Genomic DNA, 27,522 nt, shown 5'->3' on the forward strand with positions numbered 1-27,522 from the left:
ACCCTAACCTAACATAATTTGTGCAGCATATTTTTCTTTTATCTCACCCAGATTTAATTTAAAAATAAAACCAAACAAAATAAATTAAAAACGGGTATGTATAGCTAAGGTACACCCCCCTAGCTATACTTATTGCTAGGTGAACAGGAGCATTTGGTGATAGTAAATGCTCCCACCAGCCCGGGCTCATCACCTACTCTCATATTTCATGTTCACCAGCGTTTATTTACTTAATAACAACTGGAATAATATCTTGCTATTATAAAACTAATTCTAATATCATAAAAGACATATTTACTACAAGTTACAAGCAGATAATGCTTATCTAACTAACACGAAGAACTCTTCGATGAGAGTCACCTGTAAACATATTTGTTTACGTTAAAATTGATCCTCCGGGTTGTGTAGTAGAGAAAAATTTAGTTATAGCCAGCTTACATAAAGCTACGACTGGTGTAGAGCGCTCTTAGACAGTGTCGTGGTGTATCTTCGAACTACCAAGTGAGCACGTTCGAATCCTTCTCATGGCTACTACTAATTTTCTCAATAATAAAATAATGATGATAATAATTCTCAATGCAACAAAAATATTACTCCGTGAGCCTCTTACTGGATTAAATCTCCTCTTACAAGTCATATGTAAGACCAACACTCCTTACAGTAATCCGCTGTATAAGGTACTGAAGATCCACAGGTGTAGATTGGTTTTTTAAGGTATCGAATCCTCGTTAATCTTTGTGTTAGCGCGACTGGAGCCCCCCTGAGAGATAGGCTTCTGGGGGCCCCCCCGTGGTGATTGTGTTATCATAGATGATAAGATATCTAGCGGAGGGAGGAGGTGTGATAGCCAGCACACCAGTAGTGAACCACGCATTTCCTCGTTAACTCTTAATAACCCAACGATGGTCAGACCCATCAAACAGGTGGATTCCCTCGAGGTGGACTCCCAACGGCAGCCACAACGGCAGCCACAGGAGCAACAGCAACGGTCTCAACAGCACCCACCTCGGCTCCTCAGTGAACAGCAACATCCACAACAACAACATCAACATCCTTCGCTGCTTCATATTCCACAGCATCAACAGGTAAGACTAAGTCATCAACGGGTAAGGCTGCGTCATCAACGGGTAAGGCTGCGTCCTCAACAGGTAAGGCTGCGTCCTCAACAGGTAAGTCTATGTTGCTGAAGTCAGAACACTAGGACTGGTCTAGAGTGTGGTGACGCAATGATTGCGTCACCGTCAGGGAAATGTTGCGTCCTATTCTATCCCTTGTCTTACTCAGAGGAATGTTAACGTTCTGCGTCCCATTTCCTTGCGTCCAATTACCAGCCAATTCGTTTGCGTCTTCAAGAATATAGATTCAATAAAGGCCGCATAATCTGGCCTTACTGAACTTATTAACTTTATTTTCAAAATACCTTTTTATTACACTACTTTTTTTTAATCTATTCCTAGCTATTTTGTGTGTTTTGATCCTTGATCTATTTTGTATTCATATTTCTAGCTCGTTAATAATATCCCGTCTCTCCATGTTGTATACTTTTATACATATGTATGTATAAAAGTATACATACATATGTATATGACCCTTACCTTTCGTCTATCAAGAAAATGTATCGACTTCAGAATGGTCCAGGACGGACCGAAACGTCGTCGTCCCTTCAACTTCTAGTGTGTGGTCTGGTCAACAAGAAAATGTAGGTTTAAGCTTTTTATCTATTATTCTATCTATTAATCTCCCATATTTCTTTCTTTTTCCTTCGACTGCAATTTCCAGTTCCTTTCATGGGTTATAGAATTGTCTATGTAAGTTAACACAGTAAGAAGCTCACGTAGAAATATATTTTTATTTCATTGAGAATTATTATTATTATTATTATTATAATAATCCGCATATTTCCATCACCCTTAGAAGCAATTAGAGGGAATTAGAACAACTCCAAGATGGGAGGAGGCAATTATCAAGGGGTAAGCGCCAAGCCATAACGACTGTTTAGCACTGGGATGGGATCAGGATAAGGATTTGGGATGGGAAGGGGGAGGGGAGGAATGGTGGCCCAACCACTTGGACGGTCGGGGATTGAACGCCGACCTGCATGAAGGTGAGAGAGAAACCGTGTGCGTCGTAAGCTAGAATTGAATTTCTTTCAATTTCTTTCTATATTATGCTAGAGACAGTCCACAACAGCAACAAAGGAAAACCGGCATATAAAATCCTTTACTTTTATGTTAAATATGAATTTATGTAATATGAATATTTATGTAATATGAAAAAAAAAGATTTTATATACCTAATAGGAACAAATATTTTTTTGGTTTGTATCTAATAATTTAGAACATTACTTTATATATATATATACTACAGGATACCAAAAATTGTCCATCTAATAGGATAAAACAGTATTTTTCGTATATCTAATAGAAAAACAAATCTATATATGTTCTTTTTGATCTGATCTTATGACTCATTGCTAAAACATATGACCCACAGGAAACTGCAGAAGGCCTATACTGGCCCCATATACGAGTCACCTATTTATATCCACCCAAACTCATTCATATATATGTCTAACCTACGCTTGAAACAATCAAGGGACTCCACGTCTGTCATGTGCCCCGGTAATTGGTTCCATACATCGACAGCCCTGTTACCAAACCAAGTCTTTCCTTACTTACTGAGGGAGCCGGTCGGCCGAGCGGACAGTACGCTGGACTTGTGATCCTGTGGTCCTGGGTTCGATCCCAGGCGCCGGCGAGAAACAATGGGCAGAGTTTCTTTCACCCTATGCTCCTGTTACCTAGCAGTAAAATAGGTACCTGGGTGTTAGTCAGCTGTCACGGGCTGCTTCCTGTGGAGGCCTGGTCGAGGACCGGGCCGCGGGGACACTAAAGCCCCGAAATCATCTCAAGATAACCTCAAGAAGAAGATATCCACCGCTGCCCACTGGATGGGGGGCGGTGTGCAGGACAAACATATCAATTGTGACACTAGCTCTCCACATATGTCAGTTGCTTAATTTAGAACCTGTACTTGTGGTCGATCTCGAACCCATTGTTGATGTGACGACTTACACTGAATGTTGTAACTAGCTCATCAAGATTGTAACTTGCTTAGCTAAATGAATTGTGGGGTTCAGTCCCTGAGCCCATTATGTGCCTCTGTAACCCTTTCCACTACCGCACCACACGATGGGTATGGGGTGCATAATAAATGAACTAAACTAACTCGAAGCATGGAATCTGAAATGAGAAGTTTGGTTTAAGATGACACCTGAGCAATCACAGGTTTGGGAGCGTGGTGGAGCTGGGACACGCGTTCGATCACACCGCACTACCGCAATATTTCCTCACTGATAACTCGCGCGCATTGTGGGAGTCACTCTGCACTCAGATCTGTGGAATGTGTAACCCGGATATATGGAGAGACTGTGTCACGCTGGACTGTGTCACGTTGGACTGTGTCACGCTGGACTGTGTCAAGCTGGACTGTGTCAAGCTGGACTGTGTCAAGCTGGACTGTTTCACGCTGGACTGTGTCACGCTGGACTGTGTCACGCTGGACTGTGTCAAGCTGGACTGTGTCACGCTGGACTGTGTCACGCTGGACTGTGTCAAGCTGGACTGTGTCACGCTGGACTGTGTCAAGCTGGACTGTGTCAAGCTGGACTGTGTCACGCTGGACTGTGTCAAGCTGGACTGTGTCACGCTGGACTGTGTCACGCTCGACTGTGTCAAGCTGGACTGTGTCAAGCTGGACTGTGTCAAGCTGGACTGTGTCACGCTGGACTGTGTCAAGCTGGACTGTGTCAAGCTGGACTGTGTCACGCTGGACTGTGTCAAGCTGGACTGTGTCAAGCTGGACTGTGTCAAGTGGACTGTGCCCAGCTGGACTGTGTCCAGCTGGACTGTGTCAAGTGGACTGTGCCCAGCTGGACTGTGTCAAGCTGGACTGTGCCCAGCTGGACTGTGTCAAGCTGGACTGTGTCACGTTGGACTGTGTCAAGCTGGACTGTGTCACGCTGGACTGTGTCAAGCTGGACTGTGTCAAGCTGGACTGTGTCAAGTGGACTGTGCCCAGCTGGACTGTGTCAAGCACAGTCTTGTGGAACTTAACTCTCAGGTTAGGCCGGATGTGAGATACCAGCAACAGTCTTGTGGAACTTAACTCTCAGGTTAGGCCGGATGTGAGATACCAGCAACAGTCTTGTGGAACTTAACTCTCAGGTTAGGCCGGATGTGAGATACCAGCAACAGTCTTGTGGAACATTAGGATGAGAGTGATATCATTTTTTGGAACCAAGGTTGAGTGATAACATTTTTTAAACTAGGATAAGAATTATAATATTTTTGGAGGCTGGTACGATAGGGAGATCATTTTTGAAGGTTACGACGAGTAATAGTAATTTTGGAGGCTTAATGGGTGAGAGTACATTGAATGCTAGGATGAGAGTGAGAGTACTTTCTGAGGCTACCGTGGGAGTGTGAGCATGTTAGAGTCTAGGATGAGAGTGAGAGATTTTGAGGTCATTAATTACTTGTCATTTTCTTTTCAGCTGAATCCATTATCGACTGAAGAAGTTGAATCATGTCTGGAGGTGTGTTCCTCCGACCCGCTCCCTGGACAGGTCGTCAGTGTCCAGTCACTGCCCGCACAACACAGTCACTCCACCAGTCAGCTGACCTGCACAGCTGGTCCACAGGACAGTTCAATATGTGGTGCAGGGAGCGATCTCCATGGTGGAGCAGGCAAGCAAGCAGCCAGCTTCTTGTTGCAGCAACAGAGCTGCAGTCAACAGTTACAACTGGTCAATGATCAGCAACAGCAGCAGGGCAACAGTCTGAATCACCAGCTTAACAGCAGTCTGCCACACAGCCAATTACCGCTCACTGTCTCACAGGAGTCGAGTCAAACTCTGCGTCAGGGTAGCCAGCCAGGGGACCATCCCTATCCCCTGCAGCCTACACTGGGGTCCTCAGGGGCCCACTACGGGCCCACACCAACCTCAAGAATTATACAGCAGTCACCCCATGTGCCCACACTCCCGCCCACACCACACCCTCAACTCCCACTCCCTGAGAACAACCGTTATGGGGGCTCTGTTGCTATCTATGTCCCCCCGAACGAACGAAAAGATTTTCCACTTTTTTCCACCGCCAATTGGTCTTATTCCGGGAAGGGAAGCCTGAGTAGTGGGGACTCCATTGGCAACTTGTTGACAAACGGATGCAACAAAGAGGCGGACAAAATAGATGGATTGATTGCAGGGATGAACCCTCCTAGGAGCCCGCCTGTTGCACAGTTTCCCCAGAGAGAGAGGATTGTAGGGGTCTATGGTCTGGGTGTGTCCTTCTTGGGACAGTCCCCCAAGCTGGTGGTGGTAAGTGGTCTTCCGTTCTCTTTGTCTTAGAAAGGTCCAACTGGGAAGTATTTAAACACCAATGTCAATCAGCACAGATATAGGATTATAAGTAGTTAAGGAATCAATATATTATTCCAACATAAAGGGAGCTATTTAAATTCAAATTCAAAAGTTTATTAATGTTTGAAATTTTTAATTCAGTTAATGTACACAAAATTACAATAAAATGTTTACATAAAGCCATATTCCCAGTGTGACATATATTCATTATAATTACATATTATATGTTGGCAAATTGCCCCTAACCATAATTACTTTGTTGGTAAAATAAAACTCAAATTAAGAAATATGTTAAAGCTTGCATAATTACAGTTACCTGTAACAAGAATAAAAAGCTTACATACTGCCGCCTTCGACACAACCAATGAACGAGCTCACACTTGGTCATCAGTACTTACTAATATCTTCTTCCTCAGCTTAGTATTCTTTTTAGAATCGTAAATTTGTATTCGTGTGAGCACAGGTGTAAGTTTTGCTTGGTCCTGGACGACATACTAATATAAGGTATAAGTGTTGGTTGATCAGTTAGCTTACTGTGGTTGCCTTAGCAACCCACCAGAGGTTGAATAAGGCGCTCAGCCCAAAACGAAAGCCAGCAGCTGTCGTAGTTACGAGACTTGATGAAAGAATCATATACACCGATGAGTATTCCACCGCGTATTGTTGTATATACATTGAAAATATAAATTAGTTGGAAATTGTTGCTCTTGGGCCCCGCCAGTGTGGACGGGGCCGCTGGCATGATGGTGGTGACGCTGTCCATAAACGGATTTAATAAACCCCGATATAAAGTACAGCTTGAGATGATGTAACGTTCAAGTTGGTAATTATAAAACCCTAAATGTGTAACAAGTTACAGCGTGATGTGACAGTAAACTTAAGAATAGGTAAAGTGTTGCTGCGCATTGCATTGTGTCCCCTAATCTTACGCATCTCTTATCTTGCGCCTCATCTTATGGGCCCCTAATCATACGAAGTTCTAGTCTTAATCCAGCCTCTCTAGATCTCAGGCTGTACGTCTAATCCAGTTTAAATTGTATTAATTTAAAACACATTGACTTCCATGCCATGATGTCGGTTTGTCCTCCATGTGAACAGACATCTATCCACTCACAGATGAAAGGGCTAGGGGGTCGTATGCCTGCATGACCGTCCCCTCCTCACCCCTCTCTCTCTCTCTCTCCCTCCCCACAGAACGAGGATGGAGACAGCCAGCACCTGTACACCGAGAAGAACCACCCCATAACCATGGTGGTGACCCACACCGCCGGACAGAGCGCCTCGCTCAGACTATTACTGGTGTTCGCCAAGGACTCTGAGGCCTCCCAGCCCGTCCACCCTTGTAAGATCCACCAGGACCCAGCTCATCCTAGTAAGGTTCTTGTCTTCCTAGTAAGTTCCTTGTCTTCCTAGTAAGGTTCTTGTCTTCCTAGTAAGGTTCTTGTCTTCCTAGTTCCTTGTCTTCCTAGTAAGTTCCTTGTCTTCCTAGTAAGTTCCTTGTCTTCCTAGTAAGGTTCTTGTCTTCCTAGTAAGTTCCTTGTCTTCCTAGTAAGTTCCTTGTCTTCCTAGTAAGCTCCTTATGCAGGCGATGAGTCACAATTACGTGGCTAAAGTATGTTGACCAGACCACACACTAGAAGGTGAAGGGACGACGACGTTTCAGTCCGTCCTGGACCATCCTCGAGTCAATTGAGAATGGTCCAAGACGGACCGAAACGTCGTCGTCCCTTCACCTTCTAGTGTGTGGTCTGGTCAACAAGCTCCTTATCTTCCTAGTAAGCTCCTTGTCTTCCAAGTAAGCTTGTTATCTTCCTAGTACTTGCATTATGAGTTGGTTATTTCCTTATACACCTGATGCCTCTGTTCACCTAGCAGTCAATAGGTACCCGGGGGGGGGGGCAAGTCAACTATTGTGGGGTTACATCCTGGGAGGTCAATATTGGCTTAGGGGGGGTTGAGAGAACCTTAACAGTCTTCCTGTCCCAGACTAGGAAAAGGCATTAATAACCCTTCCACTACTCCCTCCCACAGTCTCTGAAGCCTCTAGCTGTCACTCATCTCTCCCACAGTGTGTGACGCCCCTCTGTCCTCTCACAGTGTGTGACGCCCCTCTGTCCTCTCACAGTGTGTGACGCCCCTCTGTCCTCCCACAGTGTGTGACGCCCCTCTGTCCTCCCACAGTGTGTGACGCCCCTCTGTCCTCCCACAGTGTGTGACGCCCCTCTGTCCTCTCACAGTGTGTGACGCCTCTCTGTCCTCTCACAGTGTGTGACGCCCCTCTGTCCTCTCACAGTGTGTGACGCCCCTCTGTCCTCCCACAGTGTGTGACGCCCCTCTGTCCTCCCACAGTGTGTGACGCCTCTCTGTCCTCCCACAGTGTGTGACGCCCCTCTGTCCTCCCACAGTGTGTGACGCCCCTCTGTCCTCCCACAGTGTGTGACGCCCCTCTGTCCTCCCACAGTGTGTGACGCCCCTCTGTCCTCCCACAGTGTGTGACGCCTCTCTGTCCTCCCACAGTGTGTGACGCCCCTCTGTCCTCCCACAGTGTGTGACGCCCCTCTGTCCTCCCACAGTGTGTGACGCCCCTCTGTCCTCCCACAGTGTGTGACGCCCCTCTGTCCTCCCACAGTGTGTGACGCCTCTCTGTCCTCCCACAGTGTGTGACGCCCCTCTGTCCTCCCACAGTGTGTGACGCCCCTCTGTCCTCCCACAGTGTGTGACGCCTGTCTGTCCTCCCACAGAACACATGGTGGTGGTGGATGGTGGGGTGGAGACGGTCGTGTGGGGGGAGGCGCCCCACCCGTCCATCGTGGTCACCCCGCCCCCCTCACACCTGCAGCAGTACAGCGTCGTCATCAAGTTCCTGTGTCGTAACTCCTGCCTCACCCGCCGGGACCTCTCCCTCGTCGTCCAGCTGGAGCAGGAGTAAGTGAGGGGTGAGGGGGGGGAGGGGGGGGGAGGGGTGAGGGAGAGGGGGAGGGGTGAGGGGTGAGGGGTGAGGGAGATGGGTGAGGGGGAGGGGGAGGGGTAGGGGTGAGGGGGGAGGGGGAGGTGAGGGAAGGGGGGGGGGGTAATTCCAGTACCCTCCTGTGTGTAAAACTAGTACAATTAGTGACCCCTATTTAACATTTGTCTAGGTAAAAATCGAGCATTTCATTTGACGATTAACGAAACCTGTATATCTTTCTTCAATCATTGCGACTTATAGTTTACATATTAAACAGTCATGAGAATTCGAAACCGGGATTCTCGATTGTGATTCGAACACGAAGCCAGCTGTGCTACTGAGACCTTCAATATAGACCTGGGGGCCAGATTCACGAAGCAGTTACGCAAGCACTTACAAACGTGTACATCTTTCCTCAATCTTTGATGGCTTTGGTTACATTTATTAAACAGTTTACAAGCATGAAAACTTGCCAATCAACTGTTGTTATTGTTATAAACAGTCTCCTGGTGCTTCGGAGCTCATTAACTGTTTAATAATTGTAAACAAAGCTGCCAAAGATTGAGAAAAGATGTACACATTCGTAAGTGCTTGCGTAAGTGCTTTCGTGAATCTGGCCCAAGGCCGTCATGTCCGAGGGGAGATGTATAGGTTGTGGAATATTTTCCACCACCATTATACCATGTGTAACATGGTGTATGGAAGCACATATGGGCCAGGCATAGTTATGTATAGAACAAGCCAAGTTCTCGCCAGATAGAAACATTGTCAAATAAGCAATTACAACCATTTTGTGAGCACCATCACAAAAGTCCTCTTTAATGAATCCATATCAGGACATGTAATTATATCTAACAGCTGTAAGCATATCATTGTAATACGCCAAAATAAATGCATATAGTCAATAAATAATTGCTTAGCTAAATACGTTTGGTTAACATTTGTATAAATAGATCATTAAAAGCGGCGGGGCGAGGATACCCGCCTTGGGGTGGATCGCAGTGTGTGTCCAGACGCTGCTACACCAGGGTAAACATTGCTCCTCCACCACCACACACTCCACCAGGCTGCTGTATTTGCCGCCGATTAACAACGGTGGACCTGACTACTGGTGGTGTAAACTGCTCATACAATGTGCCTAATAAGCAAGACACTGTTTAACGTGACATAAAGGTGCGTCTTGCCAAGAAACAATGAGAGAGGTGTGTGTGTGTGACACACCAACGCCACAGCAGCGACGCCTCACTCTCACACACACAACTAAGGGCTCACCATAGCCCGTGCTGCTTGGAACTTTTTGTTCCGGGTAGCGAATTATAAACAAGAAACAACTCTCTCACACACAAACAAGAAGCTACTCACCTTATGGGGGACACTCCATGGTCGTACAAGCTTAGTTATAGCTGTTTATCTTCCGTCAACCCCTAGTTGGTAGTGTAAAATTACACATAAATGTGTATTAACATTAAGGCACACTAATTTTATGAAACAATAGTGTCTTACCATAAAGTGTGAGTGGAGTGTGAACACTGCCTGAAGCCAGAAGCCATAGGTGTCAACACACCATCCCAACATCATTAGTGAACACCAATACAAGCTCAGGCCCAGCTAGCGGGCCAAGTGTTAGTACTATAAGACTGAGCTCCGTACATGCATCTTCCTAAAGTCAGGGAAGGTTGGTGGTGGTGTAGTAATTAGAGATTGGAGCCAATGTGTTTTTGTGCCACTAAACTCATTATATTACAGGTGCGGTTATCACCATGAGCTTACGAGCTCACCTCACTAAGTCAATTACTTACAATTAAATTAAATCAATATTAACTAAGTTAATCAGTGATTGACACATATTTGATATATTGCAATAACTTAAAGACAAATTACAGTATACATTTGCAATAGACAATTTCATATCATTACATAACGTTGTCATTGTTTATAATAATTCATATGTGGCAAGATACCAGATTAAAAGGATAGACTAAAATAATTTATAGCCGTATCAGTGCTGCTGCATTATACATATTACATTTTAGAGAGTGGTTATCTTGAGATGATTTCGGGGCTTTAGTGTCCCCGCGGCCCGGTCCTAGATCAGGCCTCCACCCCCAGGAAGCAGCCCGTGACAGCTGACTAACACCCAGGTACCTATTTACTGCTAGGTAACAGGGGCATTCAGGGTGAAAGAAACTTTGCCCATTTGTTTCTGCCTCGTGCGGGAATCGAACCCGCGCCACAGAATTACGAATCCTGCGCGCTATCCACCAGGCTACGAGGCCCCTTCTCGGGGGCCTCGGTGGTAAGTGGAGCTCTTTCCATTCAACAGATAAATGAAAGCAGCCCCATTTCTGTTGGATTTTCTGAAAACTGAGCCAATTAGGGAACTTAGAATAGATACAGTCCACTACCCCAAGAAGAAAGCAAGTTTCCCAGTGGCTAGTTCCTTATTTTAGGGAGTCAGAAGTTAAAAGAAATCCCACATAGGTCTCATATGAGGCTGCGCAGAATTCTTAATAAATCCTGGCCTTGGTTGTGAGTGCTCTTAACCACACACAATATCAACCTTAACTGACATATGTTGACCTAGTTCTTCTTTATTAACGGCGAGGGGGTATTGGTTTTAGTTGTGACCTCGTATGACCTTGTGTGACCTCGTGTGACCTTGTGTGACCTTGCAGCGGGGGCGTGGTGGGTCGGGAAGCTCTGAGTGTCAAGATCAGCGCTTGTCCTAAACGGGACTCGAACCCCCGCAGCCGGAAGACCTCCCTCCACCACGAGGACCACGCTGGCCAGCTCCAAGCACTCCAGGACTCCTCTCTCAACCAGTTTCCATACCAGGACTCCTCCGCCAATGAGCAACAATTCCAGGACTCCTCCGTCAATCAGCAACAGTTCCAGGACTCCTCCGCCAATCAGCAACAGTTCCAGGACTCCTCCGCCAATCAGCAACAGTTCCAGGACTCCTCCGCCAATCAGCAACAGTTCCAGGTGTCTTCTCCAAACCTACCAGTAATACAAGTCTCGTACACCAACCCGCATTCATTCCAAGACTCCAATCCAATGATGCAGGATGTCTCACGTCTGCCGCAGCCAACACAGGACTCATGCCGTAATTTCCAGCTGCCGCAGGACCGCTGGAACTCTCAAAAACCCGCCAGCAAGCGGCAAAAACTGGAGACGTGCCGCAAGGCCTCCTCTGCTGCGTCGTGTGGCTGTACCGTGGAGGTAAGCACGCGGCCTTCGTACCCATGTCTGGAATTAATGTGTACCTTGACAAATGTTGTTTACATTTTGGAGGAATGTTGAAGGATTTTATCTTTGGATATCTTTGATGGTTAGAGATGAGGAACAGGTTACTTGGGTGATACACACTGAGAATATTGCTGTTAAACTGTATAGTTCATGTTTACAGGACATAAATGTCTATGTTTGTCTCTGTCTCTGTGTCTCTGTTTCTGTCTCTGTTGCTCTGTCTCTCTCTCTCTCTCCACTCCCGCCTCAGGGACTGTAAGACGTCCCTGTCAGTACAGTGGACGGACCTACAGTTAACCAGGTCACTGACAACAGTCTCGTCAGGGTTGACTGGAAAAAGTACAGACGAGGCTGTTATTAAGAGCAAAGTGGTAAAGTGTGTACCACATTACCTTACTATTTATCAAGATCACTTGATCGCCTGCCACTGTATCTGCTTATTTCTCTCTCTCTCTCGCTGTTTACCTACACCTGTATTTTTGTGTATACTTTCACCAGAAGTTATAGGTGTATTTTCACCTATAATAGAGTATATACGTGCTCCTGAAGATGTGTATATGTGTTTGTATTTCCAAGTGTAGCTGTGTACACACCAGCTGGTAGAATGGTGGCCCCTTCCACTCCTCTTTCTCCTGCACCTTTCCATTAGCCTTTCTGTTTCTGGCAGGCTGAAGGTGGGACAGAGAAAGGCGAGGTAACACCAGAGGCCGCCCACGTCCCCGCCCACGCCGCCGCCCACGTCGCCGCCCACGCCGCCGCCCACGCCCCCGCCTACGAGGCCGCCCGACACACTGCGTACCTGACGGTAATGGAGGAAATATTCAAGAACCGTCACCCGGAGGACCACAGGGCCGCCATGGTGGAGTTCTCCCGCTGGTGGGGAAAGTCTTCTCCCCGGCCCCCCAGGTAGTCTCCCCGGCCCCCCAGGTAGTCTCCCCGGCCCCCCAGGTAGTCTCCCCGGCCCCCAGGTAGTCTCCCCGGCCCCCCAGGTAATCTCCCCGGCCCCCCAGATAGTCTCCCCGGCCCCCCAGATAGTCTCCCCGGCCCCCCAGATAGTCTCCCCGGCCCCCCAGGTAGTCTCCCCGGCCCCCCAAGATAGTCTCCCCGGCCCCCAGGTAGTCTCCCCGGCCCCCCAGGTAGTCTCCCCGGCCCCCCAGGTAGTCTCCCCGGCCCCCAGGTAGTCTCCCCGGCCCCCCAGGTAGTCTCCCCGGCCCCCAGGTAGTCTCCCCGGCCCCTCAGGTAGTCTCCCCGGCCCCCAGATAGTCTCCCCGTCCCCCCAGGTAGTCTCTCCGGCCCCCAGATAGTCTCACCGGCCCCCAGGTAGTTTCCCCGGCCCCCAGATAGTCTCCCCGGCCCCCCAGGTAGTCTCCACGGCCCCCAGATAGTCTCCCCGGCCCCCAGATAGTCTCCCCGGCCCCCCAGGTAGTCTCCACGGCCCCCCAGGTAGTCTCCACGGCCCCCAGATAGTCTCCCCGGCCCCCAGATAGTCTCCCCGGCCCCCCAGATAGTCTCCCCGGCCCCCAGATAGTCTCCCCGGCCCCCAGGTAGTCTCCCCGGCCCCCCAGGTAGTCTCCCCGGCCCCCCAGGTAGTCTCCCCGGCCCCCAGATAGTCTCCACGGCCCCCCAGATAGTCTCCCCGGCCCCCCAGGTAGTCTCCACGGCCCCCCAGATAGTCTCCCCGGCCCCCAGATAGTCTCCCCGGCCCCCCAGATAGTCTCCACGGCCCCCAGATAGTCTCCCCGGCCCCCAGATAGTCTCCCCGGCCCCCAGATAGTCTCCCCGGCCCCCCAGGTAGTCTCCCCCACATATTGCCCTCCGCACAAGTGCCAAGAATGTTAATGGATGTGTATACATATACATATTAGTATATGTATACACAGAAACAAATGTATATTATTACACATATAATTATCTGTGATTTTTCGGTACAAACATCATAAAAATTTAATAATCTAAGATAATAAAATAATCTAAAAAAATTAAATAAGCTATAAATATAATTAAATAATCTTAGAAAATATTTAAACAATCGTAGAAAATTATACAATAATTTTAGAAAATAATTAAAGACTTAGAAAATAAATATATAATCCAAGACATTAAATAAATAATCTTATAAAACATTTAACCAAATAAATTATATTTTTAAATTATAAAAATGTTTTATAAAAATTATAATTACTTTCCTTGATTATTAATTATTTTCTTCAGTTATTAATTATTTTTCATAGATTAATCTCAAGAAAGCAAATGATATATTTCAAGGTAATTAATCAATATCAGGAAAGTCGCTTAAAGTGCGAGAATAAGTGTATATAATACCCGGTGAGTACTGTAGCTGCACTCTGTAGTGCTCAGAGTGGTCACTCTACTGCTGTAGCATATCGTGGTTCAGTGGGTTAAGGCGTGCGCTTGGCAGTGTTAAGTGTGCGGGTTCGAGTCCCCCTCGTATGGCTCCTACTGATTATCTCAATATTATTATTATTATTATTATTATTATTATTATTATTATTATTATTATTATTATTATTATTATTCTTTTTGTAAAATGAAATAAAATAAATGTATTAATCTAATAAAGTGTAGTTTGAATGGTATATATATATATATATATATATATATATATATATATATATATATATATATATATATATATATATATATATATATATATATATATAATATATAGGAATGATTGGCTTTTGTGTTCTAAACATTTCATTCACTTAGGCACTATAGGAGACTCGAACCCTCGACCCCTAGACTGTGAGGCGGAGGGTTGCCAGTTATAACCACAACCGCTACACCAGAGGGTTGTGGCCACTCTCACAACCTGTCCTCAGGCCAGGCTCTGAGCCTATAGGTCAATACTAAACACGAGGTCATCACGTATTGGTATTCTCTGAGATACAGATTAATATGTACTAGAATATGTTGACTAATTAGTAACCTGTGGTGCAATGGTAAGACACTCGCTAGGCATTTAGCGAGCGCTTTTGGCCGGGGTTCGTATCCTGGCCGGGGAGGATTGAATGGGCACCAGTCTTCAACTGTAGCCTCTGTTCACCCAACAGTAAATTGTGTACCTGGTTGTTAAACGATTTAGCGGGTTGTATTCCAGGGACCATAGGATTAAGGACTTGCCCGAAACGCTACGCGTACTAGTCACTGCACAAGAATGTAACAACTCTTGTATATATCTAAAAAAAAAAAAAAAAAAAAAAAAATAATAATAATAATAATAATAATAATAATAATAATTTATATTTACACAGTTATTCTCGTGAGAGCCGGGCGGCTGACTCAATCGCAGCCAGGAATAATAGGAAGAATTTGACGGTATTAAGTCTCATATTAATAACAATTGGATGGCACTACACCATCATTTACTAATACTACTTGTTAGTAGTATTAGTAAATTATAATTCTTAGTACAATAAATTAATATTATTGCACTAGGGGTTTAGTATTTGGGTGTTGGAAATTTTCAACACATGCCCCGCGTTCATGCCCCGCGTTCATGCCCCGCGTTCATGCCCTGCGTTCATGCCCCGCGTTTATGCCCTGCGTTCATGCCCCGCGTTTATGCCCCGCGTTCATGCCCCGCGTTCATGCCCCGCGTTCATGCCCTGCGTTCATGCCCCGCGTTTATGCCCCGCGTTCATGCCCCGCGTTCATGCCCTGCGTTCATGCCCCGCGTTCATGCCCCGCGTTCATGCCCCGCGTTCATGCCCCGCGTTCATGCCCCGCGTTCATGCCCCGCGTTCATGCCCCGCGTTCATGCCCCGCGTTCATGCCCTGCGTTTAAATTTTTTTTGTGTGTATTTTATTTATATATACAAGAGTTGTTACATTCTTGTAGAGCCACTAGTACGCGTAGCGTTTCGGGCAAGTCCTTAATCCTATGGTCCCTGGAATACGATCCCCTGCCGCGAAGAATCGTTTTTTCATCCAAGTACACATTTTACTGTTGCGTTAAACAGAGGCTACAGTTAAGGAATTGCGCCCAGTAAATCCTCCCCGGCCAGGATACGAACCCATGACATAGCGCTCGCGGAACGCCAGGCGAGTGTCTTACCACTACACCACGGAGACTGTTATTATCGAATTAAACCCAGTCTAACCTTGTTGAATTTAAGGAATATAGATTGGCAATTGATATAATTCAATTCAGGAAATTATATCGATGTTTAATGGTAAAATTTTCCACAGCTGTAATCGGCTGATCCAGTAAACAAATGTCATGAACTGTATTTCACCAACGTATATAGGTAATTCATCTAGGAACACTTAGGTTTAATGAAATACACAGCCAGAAAAGGTCTGTTGTTACCCAAAGTACGTTATTGTGACGTAAAATAACGTCGACAATGTCTCCTTTTAATAGAAAATTTGAACAAAATATTGTGAATTATATGCCAAGTTTACACTTTTCGGCGCCAGGTGGCGCGCGGAACACTGTCGAGAGAGACTTGGCCGAGAGAGGAGCCATATTGAATTTGTGTTCTGAAGTTGGTCTTCATTATCGTCTGTTTATAGGAACATCCGTGCATTATCGTACTTCAGACTGACCTCACAACTTCATCTTATCGAGGACACTGTGTTCGGCAGGCTAAATATCCCCAGAATAATTTATTGTGGCCATGATTTATTGTTAACTTAGGGGTGCCGTGCCGTTATGCTAAAGGAACATCAAAAAAACACCCGTGAGTGTAATTTCCATACCCAGTCAGCTTTAATTTTACGAGTATGTGTGTGTGTAAATATACACTCCTATATAGAAGTTATATAAGATTAATTTTGCAGAGTGGAGCTATCTACAAGAGAAGCGTCGCTCATTCTGGTGCATCGTGTGTCTCCAGAGGCAACACACATTGACAGGATTAGATGAGTTACCAAGAGTTGTCTGACGTTTCTACGTTCACTATTAGACAGCTAAGCTTCTAGTTTACTAATAACTAAGTAGTTAGCGTACTAACTCCATGCTTGGAATTTATTGATGATACCATTTTCATATCTATGTTATCCGTAGTATCAATATTATTAAATTCACCCCCCCCCCTGATGATGTATAAGGGAATCACTCCACTTTATAGAAGTTTTTACAGTCCACTTCTCTAAATTTATTTTCAATTAATTATTTCTTTAAATATTATATGTAGATTAAATGGTGGAGAAATTTTCCCCCACAGCATGAACGCAGAGCATGAACGCAGGGCACGAACGCAGAGCACGAACGCTGGGCACGAACGCAGAGCATGAACGCAGGGCACGAACGCAGAGCACGAACGCTGGGCACGAACGCAGGGCACGAACGCAGGGCACGAACGCAGGGCATGAACGCAGGGCATGAATGCAGGGCACGAATGCAGGGCACGAATGCAGGGCACGAACGCAGGGCATGAACGCAGGGCATGAACGCAGGGCATGAACGCAGGGCATGAACGCAGGGCATGAATGCAGGGCATGAACGCAGGGCATGAACGCAGGGCATGAACGCAGGGCATGAATGCAGGGCACGAATGCAGGGCACGAACGCAGGGCATGAACGCAGGGCATGAACGCAGGGCATGAACGCAGCGCATGAACGCAGGGCATGAATGCAGGGCATGAATGCAGGGCATGAATGCAGGGCACGAATGCAGGGCATGAATGCAGGGCATGAACGCAGGGCATGAATGCAGGGCATGAATGCAGGGCACGAATGCAGGGCATGAATGCAGGGCACGAATGCAGGGCATGAACGCAGGGCATGAATGCAGGGCATGAATGCAGGGCACGAATGCAGGGCATGAACGCAGGGCATGAATGCAGGGCATGAATGCAGGGCACGAATGCAGGGCATGAACGCAGGGCATGAACGCAGGGCATGAATGCAGGGCACGAATGCAGGGCACGAATGCAGGGCATGAACGCAGGGCATGAATGCAGGGCACGAATGCAGGGCATGAATGCAGGGCACGAATGCAGGGCATGAATGCAGCACATCCTCTGCTGCCAAGTTATACCAAATAACTTGAAAGCTCAATTTAATAAAGTTTTGACCGTAATAATATTAAATTGTTTGAGAAAATGTTAGACAATGCAGGCTCAGGTCCGTGAATGCAGGCTCAGGTCCGTGAATGCAGGCTCAGGTCCGTGAATGCAGGCTCAGGTCCGTGAATGCAGGCTCAGGTCCGTGAATGCAGGCTCAGGCCCGTGAATGCAGGCTCAGGTCCGTGAATGCAGGCTCAGGTCCGTGAATGCAGGCTCAGGTCCGTGAATGCAGGCTCAGGTCCGTGAATGCAGGCTCAGGTCCGTGAATGCAGGCTAAGGTCCGTGAATGCAGGCTCAGGTCCGTGAATGCAGGCTAAGGTCCGTGAATGCAGGCTCAGGTCCGTGAATGCAGGCTCAGGTCCGTGAATGCAGGCTCAGGTCCGTGAATGCAGGCTCAGGTCCGTGAATGCAGGCTCAGGTCCGTGAATGCAGGCTCAGGTCCGTGAATGCAGGCTCAGGTCCGTGAATGCAGGCTCAGGTCCGTGAATGCAGGCTCAGGTCCGTGAATGCAGGCTCAGGTCCGTGAATGCAGGCTCAGGTCCGTGAATGCAGGCTAAGGTCCGTGAATGCAGGCTCAGGTCCGTGAATGCAGGCTCAGGTCCGTGAATGCAGGCTCAGGTCCGTGAATGCAGGCTCAGGTCCGTGAATGCAGGCTAAGGTCCGTGAATGCAGGCTCAGGTCCGTGAATGCAGGCTCAGGTCCGTGAATGCAGGCTCAGGTCCGTGAATGCAGGCTAAGGTCCGTGAATGCAGGCTCAGGTCCGTGAATGCAGGCTCAGGTCCATGAATGCAGGCTCAGGTCCGTGAATGCAGGCTCAGGTCCATGAATGCAGGCTCAGGTCCGTGAATGCAGCCTCATGTCCGTGAATGCAGCCACACGACAAGCAGACTACCTTAACCACCATTATCATTTTAATGGTGGTTTAAGTTATGTCAGTGAATCTAGGAATGATAATTTGGAGTTAGCTTCAATTTCCTGAAGAAAATGACAAGTTGAATTGTTTATAACTCCAATAAGAAAGGAGTGTAATGACATGCGATCAGTGATTACTGTTTACAACACCACTGTCTGTGCTTGTGACTTGAAAATGCTGGCTGGTTGTTCACTTGGCTTTGTGGCGGACTTCATATAACTCCAGAGGGTGATAGGCCTTAATAACCCTCCAGAGGTTGATAGGTCTTAATAACCCTCCAGAGGTTGATAGGTCTTAATAACCCTGCAGAGGTTGATAGGTCTTAATAACCCTCCAGAGGTTGATAGGCCTTAATAACCCTCCAGAGGTTGATAGGCCTTAACAACCCTCCAGAGGTTGATAGGCCTTAATAACCCTCCAGAGGTTGATAGGCCTTAATAACCCTCCAGAGGTTGATAGGCCTTAATAACCCTCCAGAGGTTGATAGGCCTTAACAACCCTCCAGAGGTTGATAGGCCTTAACAACCCTCCAGAGGTTGATAGGCCTTAATAACCCTCCAGAGGTTGATAGGCCTTAATAACCCTCCAGAGGTTGATAGGCCTTAACAACCCTCCAGAGGTTGATAGGCCTTAACAACCCTCCAGAGGTTGATAGGCCTTAAGCCCAATAACATTGGGACAAAATACATGCCAGTCACCACTAGCAGTTTAATACATAATTACAATAATTAACTAACTTAAAAATGCAATATTCGCCAATTGAAGACCCGAAAATAACAATAATAACCTAACTGATCGTTATAATTGAAGATAATATACAATATCCTAGTTTACAGAATTTAAAATATATTCTTCATGCTTTTCTAAAGAAATAAGTAGAGTATTAGGCTTCAATTTAAATTAGAGAACAAAAACTATCGTTCATATAATTCTTTGAGCTTCAAGTGGAAACTAAACGGAATAAAAAAAATACGGATGAAAATCATTAGTATTCCATTGATGACTCTGGCCACTACACGGCTGCTTGGAGTAATTACCCCGTGATTGGCGGATACGGCCCGTGACGTCACCGGGCCGCGGAGGCTGGGGGCGCTGTGATTGGTGGAAGAGACATGTGATGTCACTGGGCCGCGGAGGCTGGGGGCGCGGTGATTGGTGAAAGAGACATGTGATGTCACCGGGCCGCGGAGGCTGGGGGCGCTGTGATTGGTGGAAGACATGTGATGTCACCGGGCCGCGGAGGCTGGGGGCGCTGTGATTGGTGGAAGAGACATATGTGATGTCACTGGGCCGCGGAGGCTGGGGGCGCGGTGATTGGTGAAAGAGACATGTGATGTCACCGGGCCGCGGAGGCTGGGGGCGCTGTGATTGATGGAAGACAGGTGATGTCACTGGGCCGCGGCGGCTCTGTGTTGTGATTTGTAGATAAATGTAAATGATGTCATAGGTTAGATTAGGTGATTACTCCCTCATTGGTCAAGAAGATTTGTGACGCCACAACATTTGTTGATCAAATTATCAGCTTTTCGCGCGCGAGACGAGTAAAGGCTAAAAAAAAGGACATGAGGCTTGCGCAGTCACGCACGGTGGCTTAATCAGTCAGCTGTTTTGCCCGAAAACAAGATTTTGTTCAGTTTTGCCCGAAACGCTAAGCGTGCTAGTGGCTTTACAAGAATGTTAAATCAACTTAATTTCTATGTTCTCTGTTAACCCCCAATGTACCTTCTTGTATATATATAAATAAATAAGGTAATGAGTCACCAGTTCGCCCAGTCACAACACTCACAACTGAACCATAATTTAGCGTTTCCAGCAAACTGGCAATCGGGCGATAATTGACCAGTTACAAAACACGTAGCTGTGTGTACAGCTACAGCTGCACGTAGCTGTGAGTACAGCTACAACAGCACGTAGCTGTGAGTACAGCTACAGCTGCACGTAGCTGTGAGTACAGCTACAACAGCACGTAGCTGTGAGTACAGCTACAGCTGCACGTAGCTGTGAGTACAGCTACAGCTGCACGTAGCTGCGAGTACAGCTACAACACCACGTAGCTGTGAGTACAGCTACAACACCACGTAGCTGTGTGTACAGCTACAGCTGCACGTAGCTGTGAGTACAGCTACAACAGCACGTAGCTGCGAGTACAGCTACAACACCACGTAGCTGTGAGTACAGCTACAACAGCACGTAGCTGTGAGTACAGCTACAGCTGCACGTAGCTGTGAGTACAGCTACAACAGCACGTAGCTGTGAGTACAGCTACAGCTGCACGTAGCTGTGAGTACAGCTACAGCTGCACGTAGCTGTGAGTACAGCTACAACAGCACGTAGCTGTGAGTACAGCTACAATAGCACGTAGCTGTGAGTACAGCTGCACGTAGCTGTGAGTACAGCTACAGCTGCACGTAGCTGTGAGTACAGCTACAACAGCACGTAGCTGTGAGTACAGCTACAGCTGCACGTAGCTGTGAGTACAGCTACAACAGCACGTAGCTGCGAGTACAGCTACAACACCACGTAGCTGTGAGTACAGCTACAACAGCACGTAGCTGTGAGTACAGCTACAACAGCTCGTAGCTGTGAGTACAGCTACAACAGCACGTAGCTGTGAGTACAGCTACAAGAGCACGTAGCTGTGAGTACAGCTACAGCTGCACGTAGCTGTGAGTACAGCTACAGCAGCACGTAGCTGTGAGTACAGCTAACTAAACCAACTTATATAAAAAATGAAAGTCGTGACATTTGGGTCCATATTGAACGCTTATCAGATCCACGAGAGGTGAAAACCTCGCCACACCTTTCCAATGTTTACACCGCTGTCACAACAACTTGGAGTAGTAACTTGTCCTCCTCAAAGGACCCCTTCAACACACATCAAGAGACCTCTTACTACACATCAAATCCCAACCACATCAATAACTATATAAACACCTCCAGGCGAGTAATTAGGCCACATATATGGCCAAATTCCCTAGGCTAACCAACCATAGAAAACGTGACTTCACGAACCGAGGAGGAACTGACGTCAACAGCGTCGCGTCACTTTTTACCGCCTTGTGTCTGACTCTAAAGCAACGCTGAAGTCTTCAAGAACAACATTCAGGCTTGCAAAGTCTTGCAAAGACTGAGGCCTCCGCTGACACTGGCAGGTGTGCAGTCCTGGGGAGGAGAAGACCCTCACATAGCGGTATGTAGTGTTTACAATATGCAATATTTACAATTTACAATATGTAGTGCAATAGTAGTTTACAATATTTACTTTGATGCTACGAGTTACATTGTAGATTTTTGCTACAGTATGTTGTCACGTCCCCCTCCCCCTATGGTGCATGTTGGGTATGTTGTCCAGGACTATGGAACATGTTGGGTCAGGACTAGGGGTACATGTTGGGCATGTTGGGTCAGGACTAAGGGACATGTTGGGCATGTTGGGTCAGGACTAGGGGTACATGTTGGGCATGTTGGGTCAGGACTAAGGGACATGTTGGGCATGTTGGGTCAGGACTAAGGGACATGTTGGGCATGTTGGGTCAGGACTAAGGTACATGTTGGGCATGTTGGGACAGGACTAAGGGACATGTTGGGCATGTTGGGTCAGGACTAAGGTACATGTTGGGCATGTTGGGTCAGGACTAAGGGACATGTTGGGCATGTTGGGTCAGGACTAGGGGTACATGTTGGGTCAGGACTAAGGTACCTGTTGGGCATGTTGGGTCAGGACTAAGGTACCTGTTGGGCATGTTGGGTCAGGACTAAGGTACCTGTTGGGCATGTTGGGTCAGGACTAGGGGTACATGTTGGGCATGTTGGGTCAGGACTAAGGTACATGTTGGGCATGTTGGGTCAGGACTAGGGGTACATGTTGGGCATGTTGGGTCAGGACTAAGGGACATGTTGGGCATGTTGGGTCAGGACTAGGGGTACATGTTGGGTCAGGACTAAGGGACATGTTGGGCATGTTGGGTCAGGACTAGGGGTACATGTTGGGTCAGGACTAAGGTACCTGTTGGGCATGTTGGGTCAGGACTAAGGTACCTGTTGGGCATGTTGGGTCAGGACTAGGGGTACATGTTGGGTCAGGACTAAGGTACCTGTTGGGCATGTTGGGTCAGGACTAAGGTACCTGTTGGGCATGTTGGGTCAGGACTAAGGTACATGTTGGGCATGTTGGGTCAGGACTAGGGGTACATGTTGGGCATGTTGGGTCAGGACTAAGGTACCTGTTGGGCATGTTGGGTCAGGACTAAGGGACATGTTGGGCATGTTGGGTCAGGACTAGGGGTACATGTTGGGCATGTTGGGTCAGGACTAAGGTACATGTTGGGCATGTTGGGTCAGGACTAAGGTACATGTTGGGTCAGGACTAAGGTACATGTTGGGTCAGGACTAGGGGTACATGTTGGGCATGTTGGGTCAGGACTAAGGGACATGTTGGGCATGTTGGGTTAGGACTAAGGTACATGTTGGGTCAGGACTAAGGGACATGTTGGGCATGTTGGGTCAGGACTAGGGGTACATGTTGGGCATGTTGGGTCAGAACTAAGGTACCTGTTGGGCATGTTGGGTCAGGACTAAGGTACATGTTGGGCATGTTGGGTCAGGACTAAGGTACATGTTGGGCATGTTGGGTCAGGACTAGGGGTACATGTTGGGCATGTTGGGTCAGGACTAAGGGACATGTTGGGCATGTTGGGTCAGGACTAAGGGACATGTTGGGCATGTTGGGACAGGACTAAGGGACATGTTGGGCATGTTGGGTCAGGACTAAGGTACATGTTGGGCATGTTGGGACAGGACTAAGGGACATGTTGGGCATGTTGGGTCAGGACTAAGGGACATGTTGGGCATGTTGGGACAGGACTAAGGGACATGTTGGGCATGTTGGGTCAGGACTAAGGGACATGTTGGGCATGTTGGGTCAGGACTAAGGGACATGTTGGGCATGTTGGGACAGGACTAAGGGACATGTTGGGCATGTTGGGTCAGGACTAAGGTACATGTTGGGCATGTTGGGACAGGACTAAGGGACATGTTGGGCATGTTGGGTCAGGACTAAGGGACATGTTGGGCATGTTGGGACAGGACTAAGGGACATGTTGGGCATGTTGGGTCAGGACTAAGGTACATGTTGGGCATGTTGGGACAGGACTAAGGGACATGTTGGGCATGTTGGGTCAGGACTAAGGGACATGTTGGGCATGTTGGGTCAGGACTAAGGGACATGTTGGGCATGTTGGGACAGGACTAAGGGACATGTTGGGCATGTTGGGTCAGGACTAAGGTACATGTTGGGCATGTTGGGTCAGGACTAAGGGACATGTTGAGCATGTTGGGACAGGACTAAGGGACATGTTGGGCATGTTGGGTCAGGACTAATGTACATGTTGGGCATGTTGGGACAGGACTAAGGGACATGTTGGGCATGTTGGGTCAGGACTAAGGTACATGTTGGGCATGTTGGGACATACCCCACACCCGCGTGCTCCTCACTACCACTCACCCTGGTCGCCGCTCGTCTAACACGTCGTAATATTTAGTCAAACGAAGCGCTAAAGATGCGATGTATTAATCAATATTAAAGCACCGTAATCTTTACGTTTTCTATGCCTCGGTCTGGATGGGTTGGGTGGGTTGGTTGGGCGCGTGCGTGTCTGGTCGGGCTCAGCAGGCAACACGTCCTCCAAAAATGGAGGTAAATGTAACAGCTCTATAAGTGCAATTATGTACTATGAATGACAGTCAGGAATTGTACTTATTTTCATTTAGTATTAAATGGTACTGTCAAATATATTGTGAATATTTGAGTTTACCTGAAAAGCTGAATAGAAAACCACGACCTCACCTAACCTTCTTAGTTTTTGAAGATGAGCATTTTATTGCTTCTTAATTACAATTAGTACTTAACTTATAGCTATATTGATATTACAGTTTTATAAAACAAATAAAACAAAACTAAAATATTTCAATAAATTTTAAAGTAACTCAGGATATTTTAAAATTTTATATAAAATCTCTATTGTTTAATAAAACTGAAAAAGAAATTCCTGATATATAAAACTAGTTTAGAGCGAATTGGACTTACAAATATCATCCTAAAATTCTGAGTCTTAACAGAAAGCGAGGAGATTAACTGGGGAGGTAAATATAACAGCCCCATAAGTGCAATTATATACTATGTGCAACAGTCAGGAAAAGTACTTATTACACTTAGTTTTAAAACGTACAAGTATCGGAGGATGGGATGTACAGCCGGTGTGGTGTTTACGTCGGCTGACGTCATTAGGTCACGTGTGGTGTTCTGACCAATCACGGGCCACAGTGCGCTGGTTGTCATGGTGATGCACGACGCCAGGTCACGTGCGGTGTTCTGACCAATCACGGGCCACAGTGCGCTGGTTGTCATGGTGATGCACGACGCCAGGTCACGTGTGGTGTTCTGACCAATCACGGGCCACAGTGCGCTGGTTGTCATGGTGATGCACGACGCCAGGTCACGTGCGGTGTTCTGACCAATCACGGGCCACAGTGCTCTGGTTGTCATGGTGATGCACGACGCCAGGTCACGTGTGGTGCTCTGACCAATCACGGGCCACAGTGCGCTGGTTGTCATGGTGATGCACGACGCCAGGTCACGTGTGGTGTTCTGACCAATCACGGGCCACAGTGCGCTGGTTGTCATGGTGATGCACGACGCCAGGTCACGTGTGGTGTTCTGACCAATCACGGGCCACAGTGCGCTGGTTGTCATGGTGATGCACGACGCCAGGTCACGTGTGGTGTTCTGACCAATCACGGGCCACAGTGCTCTGGTTGTCATGGTGACGCATGACGCCAGGGCCTCACCAGCCAAAGGAACACAAACAAACCAACATTTATAATAAAAACAGTCTTCACATAAACTTCCTACAACATACATAATTATTCTAATTTTATTTTATTGTATGTAGATTTATTTTAATAAAGCAAAAAACATAAATAAAATACAAATATATGAGAATTCTCGTCTTCAGGTCTCAGATTCTTATTACAATGGCTGCTCTTTGGTCCATAAATGCGCTCAGTTTAGAACCCAAGTGATTTAAAAAAACTATCATTATTTCTCCCATCTCCCCCCAAAAAAGATGAGACTTTAAAACACAAGACAAAAGAATCAGGTGTGTAAATCCTAGACAGGTGTGTACAGTATAATTCAATTGATGCAGTCAGTTATTAAATGAAACAGACGTTAGCATAAGCGGATGGTTTGTGCCTGAGGCTTGCATGAATGTGTTCATTGTTAAGTAAAACCCTGGGAGCTGTGTGTGTGTGTGTGTGTGTGTGTGTGTGTGTGTGTGTGTGTGTGTGTGTGTGTGTGTGTGTGTGTGTGTGTGCGTACCGCTCTCTACCCTATTCTATCCTGCCCATCCCCCCCTCCCCACCCACACACCTACCCACCCCCCTCCCTAGCCACGCTTCTCAAGGTGTATCAAAGGTGCCTTTTACAGATTCCTGAGGTGATCCCTTGACCCAACACTCCACACCCCTGTCTACTCCTGTCTCTTGGCCCGTCCGTCTTACTGTCACTACCTGTCACGCGCTTTCTCCAGCTGTCGTAGGCCGTTAGGAGCTGTCAGACGGGTGACAGTAGACTGTCACCCACCGTTAGAGGTTATATACTGACTCTTCACTCCAGACCTCACCTAATGACTAGTTTATTACTGGAGTTCCTTGTGTTCCTGTCCAACCTCAATGTCAGGGGCTGTCAGGATGCTGTCAGGGGACTGTCAAGGGACTGTCAGGGGACTAATTCAGTATAATTCATGTTACTGACAGACCTAGGGAGGTGGTGACCCCAAAGGGGTGGGGGTTGGGAAGGGTCGTCTGTGATAGAACTGTTTCGTACGTAACAGCTACCGGTGATGGTGGACTGTGGGACCTGAAACACCCTCCCACCCCCCCCCCCCCCCCCTCGGGCCACCCCTTTCTGTCTGCGGTGAAAAACTCCCGCCAAATTTGGTAATGTTTACCTGCGCGCGCCATATCCTTCCCGCGCGCGCCACGCACCTGTGGGTTCCTGCACTCCTCCTTGAGTGTAGGGGCCTCCTGCGGCGGGCCCGTGGGCCCCTATGTGCCCCTGGCCACCCTACACCTGTGGGCCCATCAGGGTGTGAAAGTCTTCCGTGGTGTGTGTGTGTGTGTGTGTGTGTGTGTGTGTGTGTGTGTGTGTGTGTGTGTGTGTGTGTGTGTGTGTGTGTGTGTGTGTGTGTGTGTCCCTGACCCTTCCAGGCAATGGCGCCATGACTAGAGTCTTCCTCTCTCAATAGAAGCTCTGAGCCCTGGTGCTCAGGTGTTTAGATGCTCACGTGTTTAGATGCTCAGGTGTTCAGATGCTCACTTTTTTAAACACCTAGGTTTTCATATTATTAGTTATAAATCTACATTAACTTATCTCTCTCTCTCTCTCTCTCTCTCTCTCTCTCTCTCTCTCTCTCTCTCTCTCTCTCTCTCTCTCTCTCTCTCTCTCTCTGTCTCTCTGTCTCTCTCTCTCTCTCTCTCTCTCTCTCTCACTCTCTCTCTCTCTCTCTCTCTCTCTCTCTCTCTCTCTCTCACTCTCTCTCTCTCTCTCTCTCTCTCTCTCTCTCTCTCTCTCTCTCTCTCTCTCTCTCTCTCTCTCTCTCTCTCTCTCTCTCTCTCTCTCTCTCTGTCTCTCTCTCTCTCTCTCTCTCTCACTCTCTCTCTCTCTCTCTCTCTCTCTCTCTCTCTCTCTCTCTCTCTCTCTCTCTCTCTCTCTCTCTCTCTCTCTCTCTCTCTCTCTCTCTCTCTCTCTCTTTCTCTGTCTCTCTCTCTCTCTCTCTCTCTCTCTCTCTCTCTCTCTCTCTCTCTCTCTCTCTCTCTCTCTCTCTCTCTCTCTCTCTCTCTCTCTGTCTCTCTCTCTCTCTCTCTCTCTCTCTCTCACTCTCTCTCTCTCTCACT

General features: G+C 47.3%; 1 protein-coding gene across 2 annotated transcripts; it reads left to right on the forward strand.

The window, feature by feature from the left end:
- The first annotated feature begins 829 nt into the window (after positions 1-829).
- LOC123765787 (putative uncharacterized protein DDB_G0271606) lies at positions 830-17,678 on the forward strand. 2 transcript variants are annotated; one of them, XM_045754538.2, is made up of 7 exons: positions 830-1,085; positions 4,556-5,380; positions 6,617-6,794; positions 8,164-8,347; positions 11,045-11,591; positions 12,286-12,524; positions 16,425-17,678. In XM_045754538.2, the coding sequence occupies exons 1-7, from the start codon at positions 903-905 to the stop codon at positions 16,507-16,509; spliced, it is 2,241 nt and encodes a 746-aa protein (XP_045610494.2). In that variant the 5' UTR covers positions 830-902; the 3' UTR covers positions 16,510-17,678. The 2 variants fall into 2 exon arrangements, with proteins under 2 accessions (XP_045610494.2, XP_069193211.1); XM_069337110.1 differs by lacking the exon at positions 16,425-17,678 and adding an exon at positions 12,858-14,198 and having other exon boundaries at positions 12,286-12,545.
- Positions 17,679-27,522: the final 9,844 nt, after the last annotated feature.

The sequence above is a fragment of the Procambarus clarkii genome, chromosome 37 (assembly GCF_040958095.1).
Source record: "Procambarus clarkii isolate CNS0578487 chromosome 37, FALCON_Pclarkii_2.0, whole genome shotgun sequence".
Lineage (NCBI taxonomy): Eukaryota > Metazoa > Arthropoda > Malacostraca > Decapoda > Cambaridae > Procambarus > Procambarus clarkii.

Bases quoted from the DNA above. Each gene is read 5' to 3' on its own strand.
- LOC123765787 (XM_045754538.2), top strand. From the start codon at position 903: ATGGTCAGACCCATCAAACAGGTGGATTCCCTCGAGGTGGACTCCCAA. The intron at 6,795-8,163 runs GTAAGGTTCTTG...GTCCTCCCACAG, and splicing joins CCAGGACCCAGCTCATCCTA to AACACATGGTGGTGGTGGAT. The intron at 8,348-11,044 runs GTAAGTGAGGGG...GTGACCTTGCAG, and splicing joins GTCGTCCAGCTGGAGCAGGA to CGGGGGCGTGGTGGGTCGGG.